The sequence below is a fragment of the Dermochelys coriacea genome, chromosome 15 (assembly GCF_009764565.3).
Source record: "Dermochelys coriacea isolate rDerCor1 chromosome 15, rDerCor1.pri.v4, whole genome shotgun sequence".
Lineage (NCBI taxonomy): Eukaryota > Metazoa > Chordata > Testudines > Dermochelyidae > Dermochelys > Dermochelys coriacea.
In genome coordinates, this window is record NC_050082.1 from 11,776,726 (window position 1) to 11,791,291 (window position 14,566).

A 14,566-nucleotide genomic window follows, 5' to 3' on the forward strand; every position below is an offset into this window, starting at 1 on the left:
TCAGGTGGCTTCCTCCTCCATGCTGCCTGAGAACCTGCAGCGGGAGAGAGCACAGAAGAGACAGACACCCTGTTTTTAGTACTAGTGCCCAGCCCCACCCTAGCCCAGAGCAACTGTGAGGAGATGGACCATGCCTGCACAGTTCTGTCACATGTAGGAGCTGTGGGGACTGGAAATGGAGCATGCTTAGTTTCTGTGAGGAGATGGTGCACACGCTGTTTGGCTTGCAGTAGAGGCGTGAGGAATTAGAGCATGTTCTTTGTGTATGGAATCTTTGGAGATTTTTGCTGCTAAACTCTAAGAAATCTCTGTTGGCAGGTGTGAACTGAGATTTTTTTCAGAGGCCAAATTTGGGGGGATTTTGACAAGAACAGCACAAGGCATATCCCTGACGCAAAGACCACCTCCTTGGCCAAATTTCAAGTCCCTGCTCCTGAACATCGAGTACCCGAGCTTCTCAAAAGAAAAGGTTGCCAGAATCTTTTTTAACATTGCCAAGCAATGTGGTTTTTTTCCTAGCCTCATTCTTGGAAACTGCTGAATCATTTTGTCTGAAACTTTTTGGAAATGTTCAGCCTGAGATGTACGGGTGTTAGGAAAATTTCAGCACAAATAGTTGAAGTTTGGCAAAGTTAAAAACAGGATGTAATAATATGAAGTGTGGGACAACCTTAATAATAGGCAGTTCTACCAGCCTTGCCTATAATATAGAGGTTACATTTGTATTTGTGGGAACTGGAGTTAGTAACTGGGAGTAGGTCAGCATAAAAGGAGCTTACTTCTGGGTATATAAGAGTGTTGGGGCAGCCAGTGGCACATGTCACTAAAGGAGAGTTCTGACAGCTTGGGATTCAAACTGGGGGCTTGTTGCTGGAAAGAAGGGTACAGGAAGGGATAGAGCTCAGAGCAGGTCAGAATAGGATGCAGGAGTTCCCCAATCTTGGTGGTGGCTATTGGGGGGGCTTGTTATGATGGAGGGAGTGTTGCATCCTCTTGAGGTGAGGGAAGGAAGCAAGGGGAAGAGAACAGGGACAAGAGGAGAAATCTATCCGTAAGAACTTCCTGTCCCCAAGCAGCGCCCCAGCCAGACACGTGCAGTATGTGGAGCTGGGTTGGGTCACCTCCGTGGTGTTCCCCATCCGAACTCCTCCAGCAATGCAGAGATGTAATGACAATGTGGGGTTGAGGGCAGGCATGCTGTCCCCAGAAAAATTACAAATATCCATTTCTTGCACGTTTAGATCAGTTTTATTCCAAATCCAATCTTTTGGATTATTTCTCTCTCCCTCTTCCATTAAAAGGGGTGGGAGTGTCAGAACTGGCCTTCTTTCCCTGTAGAAGGAGGAAGCTGGGTTGTGAATGGGGACTTCGGCTGGGATGCCCCCTCTTCCCTGGTCTGGTTCAGCTGTGCTAACACCCACTTGTAGGGAAAGACCCAGAAGCTCCCCAGCCAGCAGAGCCGGCACTAGGCATAAACAGACTAAGCAATTGCTTAGGACCCCGAACAGTTCAAGGGGGACCCCCTATTTGCTTTTTATTATGTGTTGGGGAGGGGGAAATATTCCTGCTTAGGGCCCCCAATGGGCTAGAAATGCCTTTGCTACACAGGCTCCAGCTCCCCCTGCTGCTCCCACTGACAACCAGAGGGGAGCAGCAGCTCTGGGGGAGCAGATTTCTTCCAGAGCGGGGGGAGCTCTCCCTTTGCTTTAGCCAAGTAGGGGGAGCTAAACTTTAATCTCTGGATAGAGTGCTGTCAGCTTCAGCCCACCTATGGTAATTTCCCCTGGCACCAGCTTTTAGATCCCTTTTTCTCCACTGGTGCCTACATCTCTGCGGTTCGTCTGCTGGGCACCTGTGTCAGCCTGCTCTTGTACGTCTGTGCTCTTTGGGGAGTCCACTCAGACCTGCAGACAGTGCTGCCCTGTCAGTCCTCTTTGCTTGCTCTGGATCCATCACTAGTTCTGGAAACTAGTAGCATCAAGAATTGGAACTCCCTTTTATAAAGCTGACCTCTGACTGGTGTGACAAGCTCCACCTCCCATGCTTACAAAAGTCCTTTATTGCAAATTACCAAAGCAGACACTCTCTGGGTAACAGTCACTGGAAAGATGACCTGCACCAGCCTAGCTGGCTTTTCCTGGGAGTCAGAGAATATCCTCCAGCAATGTGAGGGAGTGGGGGGCAAGCTACCCCACCTGATCTGCTCCCAACTGTTGATTCCACTTCCCACTGTGGCACCCCTGGGGCAAAAAAAATTCAGTTGGCTATCCCGTCTTTCATATGTGCACTGAGCCTTTAGGTTCTCAGCTTCTCACACCTGTTTCAAAGTGCCTAGCATTGTTGATGCTCTGCAAATAATAAATGGTAAGCAGAGGGCCTGGATTCAGGCCTTAGCAGGGTAAAAAATCCCCATCCCAAAGTGTTTAAAGTCTTGCCGCTCTGTGAATGCTTAGGGACCTTAAATAGTCCTTAAACTATAGAGATTACTTTTTTTTTAATTAATCTTTGTTCTCCTCCTGCTTTGCGATTCATCAATCCTGAACTCAAGCAGGAAGCAGAGGGTTTTAAATTCCCCAGAGCCTGGTGAGGGTGAGTGCTAGGAAGAACACTGAAGTTAGTGTGTAAGGCTACACTTCTGTGTTTAAATCACCCAGAACTTTGACTGTTCCTGCCAATATAACCAGGGCTGGAGTTCTGGAAACTAGTAGCATCAAGAATTGGAACTCCCTTTTATAAAGCTGACCTCTGACTGGTGTGACAAGCTCCACCTCCCATGCTTACAAAAGTCCTTTATTGTAAATTACCAAAGCAGACGCTCTCTGGGTGACAGTCACTGGAAAGATGACCTGCATCAGCCTAGCTGGCTTATTCTGGGAGTCAGAGAATATCCTCCAGCAATGTGAGGGAGTGGGGGGCAAGCTACCCCACCTGATCTGCTCCAAACTGTTGATTCCACTTCCCACTGTGGCACCCCTGGGGCAAAACACACCTGTTTTTTTCCCTACAGACCTTGTTCCATGTTGGAGGGGAGGGGAGGGGACAGGCAGGGCACCTCCTACTCAGGTTTGCGCATGGAGCTGACAGGATCTGTCAGGGAAGAAAAAGCAAGGTGACTTCTGAAACTGCATCAGCACCTCAGAGGATCTTGTTTCCAGCGCAGCCCTATGGCTTTGCTCTGCCTCTGTTTGCACATCTTTCCCCAGCACCTCCAAATCTTCCCCCTCCCACTTTCTCCCTGTTTCATTCTGTCATTTCCTCTCGGAGGTTTTCGTTCCGTTGCCTTCCCAGTTTTGTTTGTGATCTCTCTCCTGTCTTCACTTTCTGTTATCCCATCCATCCCCCACACTCTTTCTTTCCTATTCTTTCTTTCTCTTTGCTGTTTAATGGCTTTGCCTGGATGTACAAGCCCTTCCTGAGGATAGCTGGCACACACAGCATTGATGTTATAAATAATGTTGGCTCCTCTCCCTGCTCCCACCCAGCCCTCCTTGCATGAAGCAGGGCTGGCCTGGTTACAGAATGCTTCCCTGTTTAACATCTCCCAGACAATGAGACACCTCCAGCCTATTAAACAGAAGCCTCCAAAGATATTTACATTTTAAAAACCATACTTAATAATTTTTCCCTTTGAAGGCTGCCAGCCTCTCTCTCAGACTCAGAGCCATCCTTACTGGAAACTTCTCCTTTGAACATGCTAATTGCGTGGTTTCTGAAAACACTCTACCAAAGGATGGGGAGAGATTTAAAGATCCCTTTAATACACTCACTCAGAGGCAACATTCCCCTTCGCAGGGAGATGCCAGCTGGGACTACTTTGTAAAATCTTATTCATCATGTTTCCAGATTCTTAATCCATATGCTCCCAACCTTCACAATAAAACGATTATTACCATTAATTTAAACAACAGCCAGAAAGCCCCGAGTCCTTTAAACAGATTTGGGAAGAGCTGTATCTGTCTAATCCTTGGGGCTGGTGAATCCCAGGCTTGTAGTAATTGAATATAACACACACAGTGCCAACCTGGTTAGTAAACTAAAGTACTTAGACTGACAAGTTGTAAACACATTCAAAACAGCCCTGGCCCTGGGCCAGCGTATGCAGGGTGTATAATATCCAGCACTTTTAACCACTCAGACTGGCCTGGGTTCAGGTTGCAGGATTGCGCCAATGGCAGCGACTCAACATATCAGCTTTGAAATCCCCAGGAGAGCTTGATGCACAGTCCAGCTGCGGAGGAAACACCAGCCTGTGAATAGCGCTGCTGGCGTCCGATGCTCCTGAAGCTCTTGTTCTAATCAGTGCTCCCACTCCCTCCCTCCTCCATGTTCTGCCTGCAGCTCATGGAGAGCAGGAGCAGAGAGCACTGATTTACAAGCTTGTTCAGAGCTTCACAGAGAGCGCTCCCACGACTGACAGATGGGCTCTGGCTGCTGCCAGGCGATGCTCTTACAAGGTGCATTTATTTTTAAATTTGTGGAGGAGGGTAGCTGGGGGGATGGGGGAGGAGGGTTAGAAGGGAGGAAAGGGCTCGGGGAGGATGCTGAGGAAAAGGGGGAGGGACAGATTCAGGATACTTATTGGACACCTACAGGTGAAAAATGGGCCAAGCCAGCCTTAGAGGAAGCCCAGCATCCAACCCTCCCCAGGCCAGGCAGGGAATACGTTGCTTTCCGCCATGTGCTGCTCCTGCACCCAATTGATGACTCCCCATCTTTGGCAGCACTTTTGTCTTGTAGGAGTGCTGGGCCGGTGTGAATTTGGTAAATGTAGGGCCTGCTCCCCACCCCCCTCTGCAACAGCTGGGTGTGCTCAGACTCAGAGTTCCTTCTCCCTGTGCGTGGAGGTGAGGGAAGGAGTTCCTAGTCCTAGCAGATCCTCCTCTCCTCCATCTGCGGCAAGGGGGCTGTTCTTCCATGCCTCTGTGCTGAGCATTCCACTTCTTTCTCTACCTGGACTGCAGAAGCAAGGCAAGGAGTGAAGCTCTGGTCCCAGGGGCACTGCCCTCATTCGTTAGATGCACCAGGCGGAGCAGAGAGTCTTCTTGGAATTGGTGTGCACCTCCCTGCTCTGCCTCTTTGCTTCAGTGGGGGAGAGGGGTGTGGCCTCCTTGCCCGCGCCTGCTCACCACTTTGGCTCACCACTGATGAGAGGGTGAGACCATTTCCAGTTCTGCAGATGGGAAAGGAGACAGCAGCTGGATGATCAAAACTAACTCCCTGTTCCTGCCCCTGCTGAAGTCTGGTGCCAAATTCCCTGTGACTTTCCTGGGCCCAGAGTACATTTCCCTGAGCAGGATATAAAGAGTGGAGGATGCAGTCCCCCTTGGAGGGTGAAGAGGCACTGGTGCTGGATCCTGATTCGCTTCTGGTGGCGAGAGCTGCCCACTCAGTAAGGTACTAGATAAAATTGTCAAAACAGGGTGTCCTCAGCAGGAAATGTGCATTGGATAATCAGCTCTCAGGAGGGGAGTGCTGAGCAGTAGCACAACCCAGACAGAAGAAACATGGTGTCTTATTGATCCCTGACAGCAGCAGGAGCAGCAGCAGCAGATCATCTGAATGAGCTCTAGGAATCAGTATGTAAATATCAGATACTGCCTTGGAAACCTTTAATGTGCTCTGTGGCTGTAGGTTCAACTCCCCTGGGGTTTCCTGATGCAGCTGCTGCACTGCAGCTAAGGCAGCCAGGCCACTTGGGCTGGATAGAACTGAAAGGGGACAAGAATCTTCCAGCATCACACACTTGAAGCTGGTTACATAAAAGGAATTAAAAACCACTCCAAAGACTTTCAGAGGTGACCTCTCCATCTGATGTCCTTGGGGAGGCCAGCCACGGCAGAGCCCTGTGAGATGTGTGAACCTCTGAGGAGTAAATCTTTTTTAAAATATATATATTTATAATATATATAAGAAATTATATATATTTGTTAATTTTAATATGTATATAAGAAATTTTAACAATCAAACTAGGAACTTCCATCTTTACCATCTGAGAATACACAGTAGGGATTGTTAGAAATCAGAGTCTATTCCTATGAGTGGGAAAACAGGGGCTTCTAGAGCTGGAAGGGAAATTCTGCGTGACAGTAAATCTATAGCAATATTTTTTGGGTTAACTTAAAAGAGATTTGAAGGACTCATCAGAATCCAACTGTCTCTGTCTATACAAAATTCATTATATTGCTCCTGTTCCACGACTTCGCAATTCCGTGCTTACAGATCAGGCCTGGTTTCTCACAGTCCTACACTCTGTCATCAGGTTGGGCCTGCTAATGAGAATTACAGTGCCATATCAATAAGGTGCCAATCACACCATTTGCGGCAGGAGGGATGTTGAAGCGGTGATGGGATTTTAACGTTTTTTGTGAAGTTACTTGTAAACATTGCAACAAATCCTTGGCCATCCAGGAGCTTCATGCCTGGGCATTTTGCAGATACAGCCAGGAGAGGCCTCTGATTGTTCAAATGCCCTGGCCCCTTCCCCTTGAGTTGAACGAAGTCTGCTAAAAGTTTTAGACCTATGTTTTTGTTCTGTGTTTGTACTGTGCCTAGCCCAATGGAGCTGTGGTCCAGGGTAGGGCTCCTAGGCATTCCTGTTACATGAGAGATAAATAATAATCATAAATAGTTGAGCAGTTCTGATTCTGTGTCCAGCTCAGTATAGTATTTAAGATGCAGTGCCTAATCACTGGTGCGTTTTCCTTGAAGCTTAAACTGTCTGCTGGATTACAAATTCCTGAGTTCCTCAGAAACTCCCTTTCAAGATGACAAAATACATTGTGTATCTAAGAATTTCACTGAAAGGAGGATGTAAACTCAAGTGCTTTCCTCTTCCATATCTTAGCTGGCTTGTGTATAGTTTTTACCAGTTTCTTTAGAGCAGCTTCCATCTGCCATTTCCTTTCACAAGGTGCTGCGGTATTTCACACATGGCAGAACTACCAGAGAAGAGCCATTTTAAGGTCTTTCACTCTCAAAAAATGCTTACACAATTTAATAAAAGTGCTAAAAAATATTGTAGTTGTCGCTGAGCATCTCTTTCTTGGAGTTGCATATTGGCTCAAAACAATCTCATAATAGGACTGTTGCTGCAAACTTTACGATGGAGAGGCTACCCCCTCTCCATAATAAATCACACGTATTTCCAGAGCCCAAAACGAGGGTCTCCCAGCTAAAGGAGAGCTCTGTTAGATTTCAGATATGGAAAGACTGACATTAGGCCAATAGCATGCAGCCTACTGTCATATTCACATAGATCGCAATCCTGTTCCCACTGACCTGAACAGCCCAAACCTTTCTGATATTAACTGGGGCAGGACTGATCCCCAAACTATCCATGCACAACCACCAAAATGACTCTTCTAAACTGCTCTCCTGTTTTCAAGGAGATTTGACTGTATGAGTGCTTGAGAGGGTTATAAGAAGCTGTGTTTTGCGTTCAAGGGAGACCAAGAAATGTATAACAGAATTTCAAATAGATGGACATTTCTAATGACCTGTATTGTAACCACTGGACACTTTTTCTTCAAACTTTGCAGAATTGCTCCCTTTTACCTTTGAGATAAAATCTGGCTGTTTTCAGGCCAAAGTTTTATTGAGTTGCTAAAATGGGGTTTTATAGTAGACACTTTACCTCTGAAGAGGTTACCTCTAGAACAGAGTAAATAATTGATTTTTTTTGATTCGTTGTCAACAATTGAAAAACTTCAATAGAATTTTCTGGGGTTTTCTCACTCTGATGAAAAACTTAAAAAATATGAATGAAATGACATTTTGAAGTGAACTGTTTTGATTTTTTTTCTTCATTTTTTATTTGGCTGAAAATATTTGCCGAATTTTCAGTTAGCTTTGGTTGCCCCCAAACTGCATTTTTTTGATGAATTTATTATACATCACAAAAATGTTACCAGCTCTCCATAATATCTATCTCTAGCCTTTATTTTTATCCACATGACTCTGAATTCTTTTTTCCTGTCTTTCTCTTGTCTTTGCGTTTTCTCTTTTGGGTTGTCTCTGTGAAAGTACTAATATTGCATGTAATCCAGATAAGAAAAACCCATTTAGAGAATCAGCACTGAGATCCCAAGTAGTGCAGATTATCCTACCCTCAAAATAGACCTATTAAAAGAATAAACACTGGGGCAAGTTGGTGCCTGAGAACTACCTTAATAAATGGCAGAAAAGAAACAAGCAGTCATCTTGTGGAAACCCCAGGCTACTGGGGTGGGGAGGGGTGTCCAAGTGACACACACAATTATTAAGTCAAGCTCATGGAGAATTATCAGTACGTTTCTAAAATACTAGGTAAATAAACTGTGTATATTATTTTTATCTCTGTACGTATGCCCAGAGGCTGAGTGATGGACACATTCTTTATTACTCTATACCTAAATACAATAAATTTAGTTTGACCTGAGGTCATATTTTCAATGCTGAATAACACTCCCCAATCCTATCCTTTCATCTTCTTTCTCTGTAGAGTGAGCCAGACTTGGAGAAGGGCTTGGAGATGAGAAAATGGGTCCTGTCTGGAATCCTAGCCAGTGAGGAAACCTACCTGAGCCACCTAGAGGCTCTGCTGCTGGTAAGCACCTGTCACAGACACCAGATTTAATGATAATATTTACATTTCCAGAGCAACTTTCATCCAAAGATTTCCAAGAGCTTCACAAACACTGACTGTCTCCATGACCTGGTGAAGTGTAGGTAATTGTTATCCCCAGCTTGCAGATGGAGAAATGGAGGCATAGAAAAGCAAAGTGACTTGTCCTAGGTTACACAAGGAGTCATTGGCAGAGCTCGGAATAGAATCCAGGAGTCCTACTTCTAGTCCTCCTGTTTTAACTACTACGCCTGCTGCCCCGCAGCTAGTGGAAGAGATTAAGAGGACAAAACAAGGGGCACAGGGACTGTAATTTCAGCATTTGTGTCCTGGGAAAATCTGTGAACTGGGAGTTGCTGAACTACCCCAAGGAGAGAATTGGTACAGTCTAGTGTTCAGAGAGTCACTGAAGTGTCAGTGGGAACATCACTTAACAGGCTAGGAAGGAGGCATTAGAACATGACGAAGACAGGTTTACTTGGTGCGTGTAATAACAATCTCCTTGATTCTACTTTTAGCCCATGAAACCTTTGAAAGCTGCTGCCACCACTTCTCAGCCTGTACTGACCAGTCAGCAGATTGAGACTATTTTCTTCAAAGTGCCTGAGCTGTATGAGATCCACAAAGAGTTCTATGATGGGCTCTTTCCCCGAGTCCAGCAGTGGAGTCACCAGCAGCGTGTCGGAGACCTCTTCCAGAAACTGGTGAGTAAGCTGCCACCACCAACGCTCCTTTAACCTCAGTGCAGGCTAAATAGGTGTGTCTTCCAGGTGTGTCTGAGACTCACATTCATTCCTTTGCATGGCTCTGTGTGGAGGTGCATGGCTGGATGAGGTGGTAGAATTCTAAATTCATCTTTCCACTGTGGCGTGGTCATAACTAGGCTGGCAGTTTTGTGTTCTGCACTTAGAGGCTACATCATGACCCCACCAATATTACAAAAACAGTCAGTCTTCCAGAAGAGTTTAGAGCTCTCCACAAAGCCTGCAGTGTGTCACTTGCTGATCATTCAGTTACTAAGGAGGCTGGCATGGCAACCTAACATTTGAGAGAGAGAGAGAGAGAGAGTGTCAGAGCCCTTTGGGGACACACAGAATAGAGTTCAGCTTCATATTTCACTTCTTGTATACAATATCCCGTGACACTGCATAGGAGTGAATTAGATGCTAGTGGTGCATTGGCTGTGCAATTACTCAGTATAATTCGTATTCTGCTTTGGAAGTTGGAACCATTGTGGTGGAGAACTTCCAAGCAGCTCTCAGAACCCTAAAGTTTTTCCCTATATTTCTGTCCTCCAACGTCCTGTGTCATACCTGACCATCCAGCCTCTGTTTGAACACAATTTCCTTTGGAGCCTGCCTGTTCTGTTCCAGAGCAAGCTACAGGATTACTACAGAGGGACAGGAAGTGTGTTCTCTCATCCTAGAGACTTACTACTATTATTTATTACTTGTGTTGTGATAGCACCTAGGAGCCCCAGTCACAGACCCTGACCGCATTGCTCTGTACAAATGGAGAACCAAAACATGATCTGCTGCATCCACATCCCCTGCTGACCCCCTAAGCACATATGGCAGTGCATTTCACTAGCATTTGCAAAATTCTAATGAAAACTTACTAGCCCAGGCACAAAATCCATGTGCCCAGCCTGACCGTGCCAGTGATGATATTGATAAAAGTAATGAGATTTTACTTCACCACCTTGCTTCCCCTGTATTAACAGACACATAACACTCTGCCAGCTCTGCACTAGACTGCCAGACCAGCTGCTAGGACCTTGGTGGTGTTTCTTCTTCCTTGAACCATTCCTGCTGTCTGTGCTCATCTGTCACAATTCTGGGGGTAGTAGAGAGAGGCAGCCTCATGGGAAATAACCATGTTCTTTCACTATAACCATGGCCACGGTCAAAGCTACAGGTAGCTGCTTAGGTTGTGCACACAGAAGGCCCCTTATTAGGAATTAGCATTTCAAATCCTTTCTTTGGCCTGGTCTACACTATGGGGTTAGGTTGAATTTAGCTGCATTAGGTCGATTTTAAAAATGACTGCGTCCACACAACCAACCCGTTCCGTCGACCTAAAGGGCTCTTAAAATTGACTTCTGTACTCCTCCCCGGTGAGGGGAGTAGCACTAAAATAGACTTGCTGGGTCAAATTTGGGGTAGTGCGGACGCAAATCGATGGTATTGGCCTCCAGGAGCTGTTCCAGAGTGCTCTATTGTGACCGGTCTGGACAGCACTTTGAACTCCGATGCGCTAGCCAGGTACACAGGAAAAGCCCCGGGAACTTTTGAATTTCATTTCCTGTTTGGTCAGCGTGGCGAACTCAGCAACACAGGTGACCATGCAGTCCCCCCAGAATCGTAGAGCATAGAACATTTCTACGCTCCCACTATCATCTCCGTCCCTGAGGTTATCGCAGATTAGAAGGCGAAAAAAACGCACTTGCGATGGCATGTTTTCCGAGCTCATGCAGTCCTACCTCATTGATAGGGCACAGCTTAATGCATGGAGGCATTCAGTGGCAGAGGCCAGGAAAGAATTAAGTGAGTGCGAAGAGCGGAGGCAGGATGCGATGCTGAGGCTAATGGGGGAGCAAACGGACATGATGAAGTGTCTGTTGGAGCTGTAGAAAGCCAACAAGAGCACAGACCCCTGTTGTATCCACTGTATAACCTCCCACCCTCCTCCCCATGTTCCATAGCCTCCTCACCCAGACGCCCAAGAACGCGCGGGGGTGGGGGGGAGGCTCTGAGCACCCAGCCACTCCACTCCAGAGGATGGCCCAATCAACAGAAGGCTGTAATTCAAACAGTTTGATTCTTAGTGTGGCTACAATAAGCAATGTGGCCTTGTCCTTCCCTCCTCCCCCACCCCACCCGGGCTACCCTGTCCGTTAACTCATACTATTTTTTTAATTAATAAAGAAAGAATGCATGGTTTCAAAACAATAGTTACTTTATTTCAAAGAGGGGAGGGTGTTTGGCTTACAGGGAATTAAAATCAACAAAGGGGGCGGGTTTGCATCCAGGAGAAACACACACAACTGTCACACCGAAGCCTGGACAGTCATAAAACTGGTTTTCAAAGCCTCTCTGATGTGCAGCGCACCTTGCTGTGCTCTTCTAATCACCCTGGTGTCTGGCTGCTCAAAACTGGACGCCAGGCAACTTGCCTCAACCTCACACTCTGCCATAAACGTCTCCCCCTTACTCTGACAGATATTATGGAGCACACAGCAAGCAGCAGTAACAATGGGAATGTTGGTTGTGCTGAGGTCTGACCTCAAACAGCACCAGCGAGCTTTTAAACATCCAAAGGCACATTCTACCACCGTTCTGCACTTGCTCAGCCTATAGTTGAACTGCTCCTTACTACTGTCCAGACTTCATGAGCCATGGGAGCAAGGGGTAGGCTGGGGTAGGTGCAACCGCGTGGTGCTGCCGGCTGGGAGAGCACCCTAAGGCAGAAGCCTCCAGCTTGCATGATATTCCAGGCAGGACTGAATCTCCATGAGATGAAACTTAAAGAAGAGAATGACCTGGAGTCTCTGGCTCCCATTTGGTGCTCTAAGAGGAGAATAGCCATGTCTGTCCAGGCGTGCCCCGATCAACATCACTGAGGTCTGCCAGGAGCACCCAGGAGACGTATAACGGCTATCCGTCCTACTGCACCGTCTGCTGCGAAGGCAAGGAGCTGCTGCTGTGTAGCAATGCAGTACCGCATCTGCCAGCAGCACCCAGGAGACATACGGCGACGGTGAGCTGAGCAGGCTCCATGCTTGCCATGGTATGGCATCTGCACGGGTAACCCGGGAAAAAAGGCATGAAGCAATTGTCTGCTGTTGCTTTCACGGAGGGAGGGGGGGCCTGACGACATGTACCCAAAACCACCCGCGACAATGTTTTTGCCCCATCAGGCATTGGGAGCTTAACCCAGAATTCCAATGGGCAGCGGAGACTGCGGGAACTGTGAGATAGCTACTCACAGTGCACCGCTCTGTAAGTCGATGCTAGCCGTGGTATTGAGGACGCACTCTGCCGATTTAATGCGCTTAGTGTGGACATACGCAATCAACTGTATAAAATCGGTTTCTAAAAATTGACTTCTATAAAATCGACCTAATTTCATAGTGTAGACATAGCCTTTGTCTCTGCTCTGGCAGCCAGTCCTCTCTTGGAGCTAGTATAACCCAAGCCATAATCAGATGATTGTTTCTTTTAGGCACTGACTGCCTCAGGGCACTGCTGCTCTCACTTGGCCAGAGAAATGAATTAGTTTCAGATGTTTGAAAAAGGAAACTGGGTGTGTGTGTGTTTATGTGCATTTCCACTTGTTGCTGCTCTATTCCACCCCCCGCCTCCCCATTTTGCTTTGCTCCATCTGCACTGTTGTTGTTACCTCGTGCTTTGATATTCCACCCTCCTCCCCCTGTGCTATTCCCTTTGCTGTTATTGTGGATGTGTTTTTTCAGTCTGCTGCGGAGAGTTCCCCTAGCAAAGTTCAACAAAAGATCTCAGTGTGCAGAACAGACAAGAATAAAGCAATTTTCAGAGCCTGAAGATGACCTAGGGGTTCCCAAGCCAGATATACCTGATTGTCTGCATTCAAAAGGCATCCCTCTAGCCCCTCCCCTGTAGTGTGCAGAAAGCAAAGGATTATGGGAGCTTCATTTTCTTTTCTAAAAAGAAAAGAATCTCCGCATTCCTTAGGTGCCTCTGATTCCCTGAGTTGGTGAGACATTCCACTGAGTAGCTTATTGGATGGAGAGTGCAGTTCACCAGGTCACTTAATTGTTAACATCTGTGTGGCAATGCACATGCTCCCTTCCCTGTTGACTTGAGACAGGGGGACAATATTTTATGTGCCCTCTAGCAGCTCAAGATGAAACTGCAAGAAGCTGCTTTTCACTGCTGGTGTATTTTAGTCAGGAGGAGATTGGTTGGTGCCTTAGCAGATAGCTCATGGACATGGTATGCGGCGCTCAGAGATTAGCGCACAAGGTCTCTGCTGTCTGCTGCTGCTCCCCAGCTTGCTAAAGCTGAGATGCAGGAAGAGCGCTGTAATCAAATGATGCTTGATAAACTGCCTTGAGAGGGTGGCAAAATAATGCTACTAGCTGAGGGAGAGCTCTTCAGATGAATTACCATAGCTGGCTTGTCCCAGCAAACTTTGACTTGCTGTATTGCTACTCTAGCCTGAGCTTAAGGCCGTGCCATGCAGATGAGGCTGGCAGGTCCATGTACCGGGCATCCATGGTACTCTTTCTTTTTCTGTTCCCCTGAACCTTTTGTGTTTTTACAGAATTGGCAAGTGATGTTGTATCTGTGTTGGGAGCAGCTTACCCTAGTGTAGCAATAACTCTGCTACGCAGAGCGAATATCCCGGGGAGCTCTGGGCTTGCTTAGCTGTTTCAGCTCTGGTTATTCAAAGCAGTGTTCTGACAGATACTGCAGCAGTCACTTTATTCCGCTATTTTTTCTGACAAACTGAGCGTTTTGCTGTATTGGACAGAGCCAAACCATTCTTAGCAGCCAGTTAAAACCATCTCGACAAGAGAGAGATTGCTGAAATACTAGACATTAGTGCGTGGTCAGGGTCAGGACACACATCAGGTCCTTTTCACATGTGGCCATGCCATGAGGTATGATTATGGTGATAATTTGGAGTCTTGATAATTATCTTCAGGGCACTGGTGGCATTCATTTTATTTAACCTGTAAAATAAAGAACTATAAAATAAAATAAAGAATAATAGATCAAAACTGAAGGCAGCACACAAAGGAGATTCTAGAATCTTACATATGGTGGCACTCTCTGCAGTGAGTTTCTGCTATCAGAAGCTGACAAGGTAGCTGTGTTATCCCATCTTTTCAGCTGGGGGATAAAAAGCACCGGCTGTCAAGAGTAGAACTGGGTGAAATATTTTGAAATTGTGTTGGAGGGGTTTGAAATTTTTGGATTT

General features: G+C 46.6%; 1 protein-coding gene across 3 annotated transcripts in view; it reads left to right on the forward strand.

Moving 5' to 3' along the window:
- The window catches only part of BCR (BCR activator of RhoGEF and GTPase), a 129,728-nt gene that overhangs the window by 65,263 nt on the left and 49,899 nt on the right, over nucleotides 1-14,566 (forward strand). For 2 of the 3 annotated variants that reach the window (XM_038373593.2, XM_043497869.1), the window contains exons 3-4: nucleotides 8,480-8,584; nucleotides 9,121-9,306. In XM_038373593.2, coding sequence (XP_038229521.1) covers nucleotides 8,480-8,584; nucleotides 9,121-9,306 — 291 coding nt within the window. Of the gene's footprint in view, nucleotides 1-5,198; nucleotides 5,395-8,479; nucleotides 8,585-9,120; nucleotides 9,307-14,566 lie in introns of those variants that run through there. The other variant, XM_043497870.1, reaches the window with a different exon arrangement.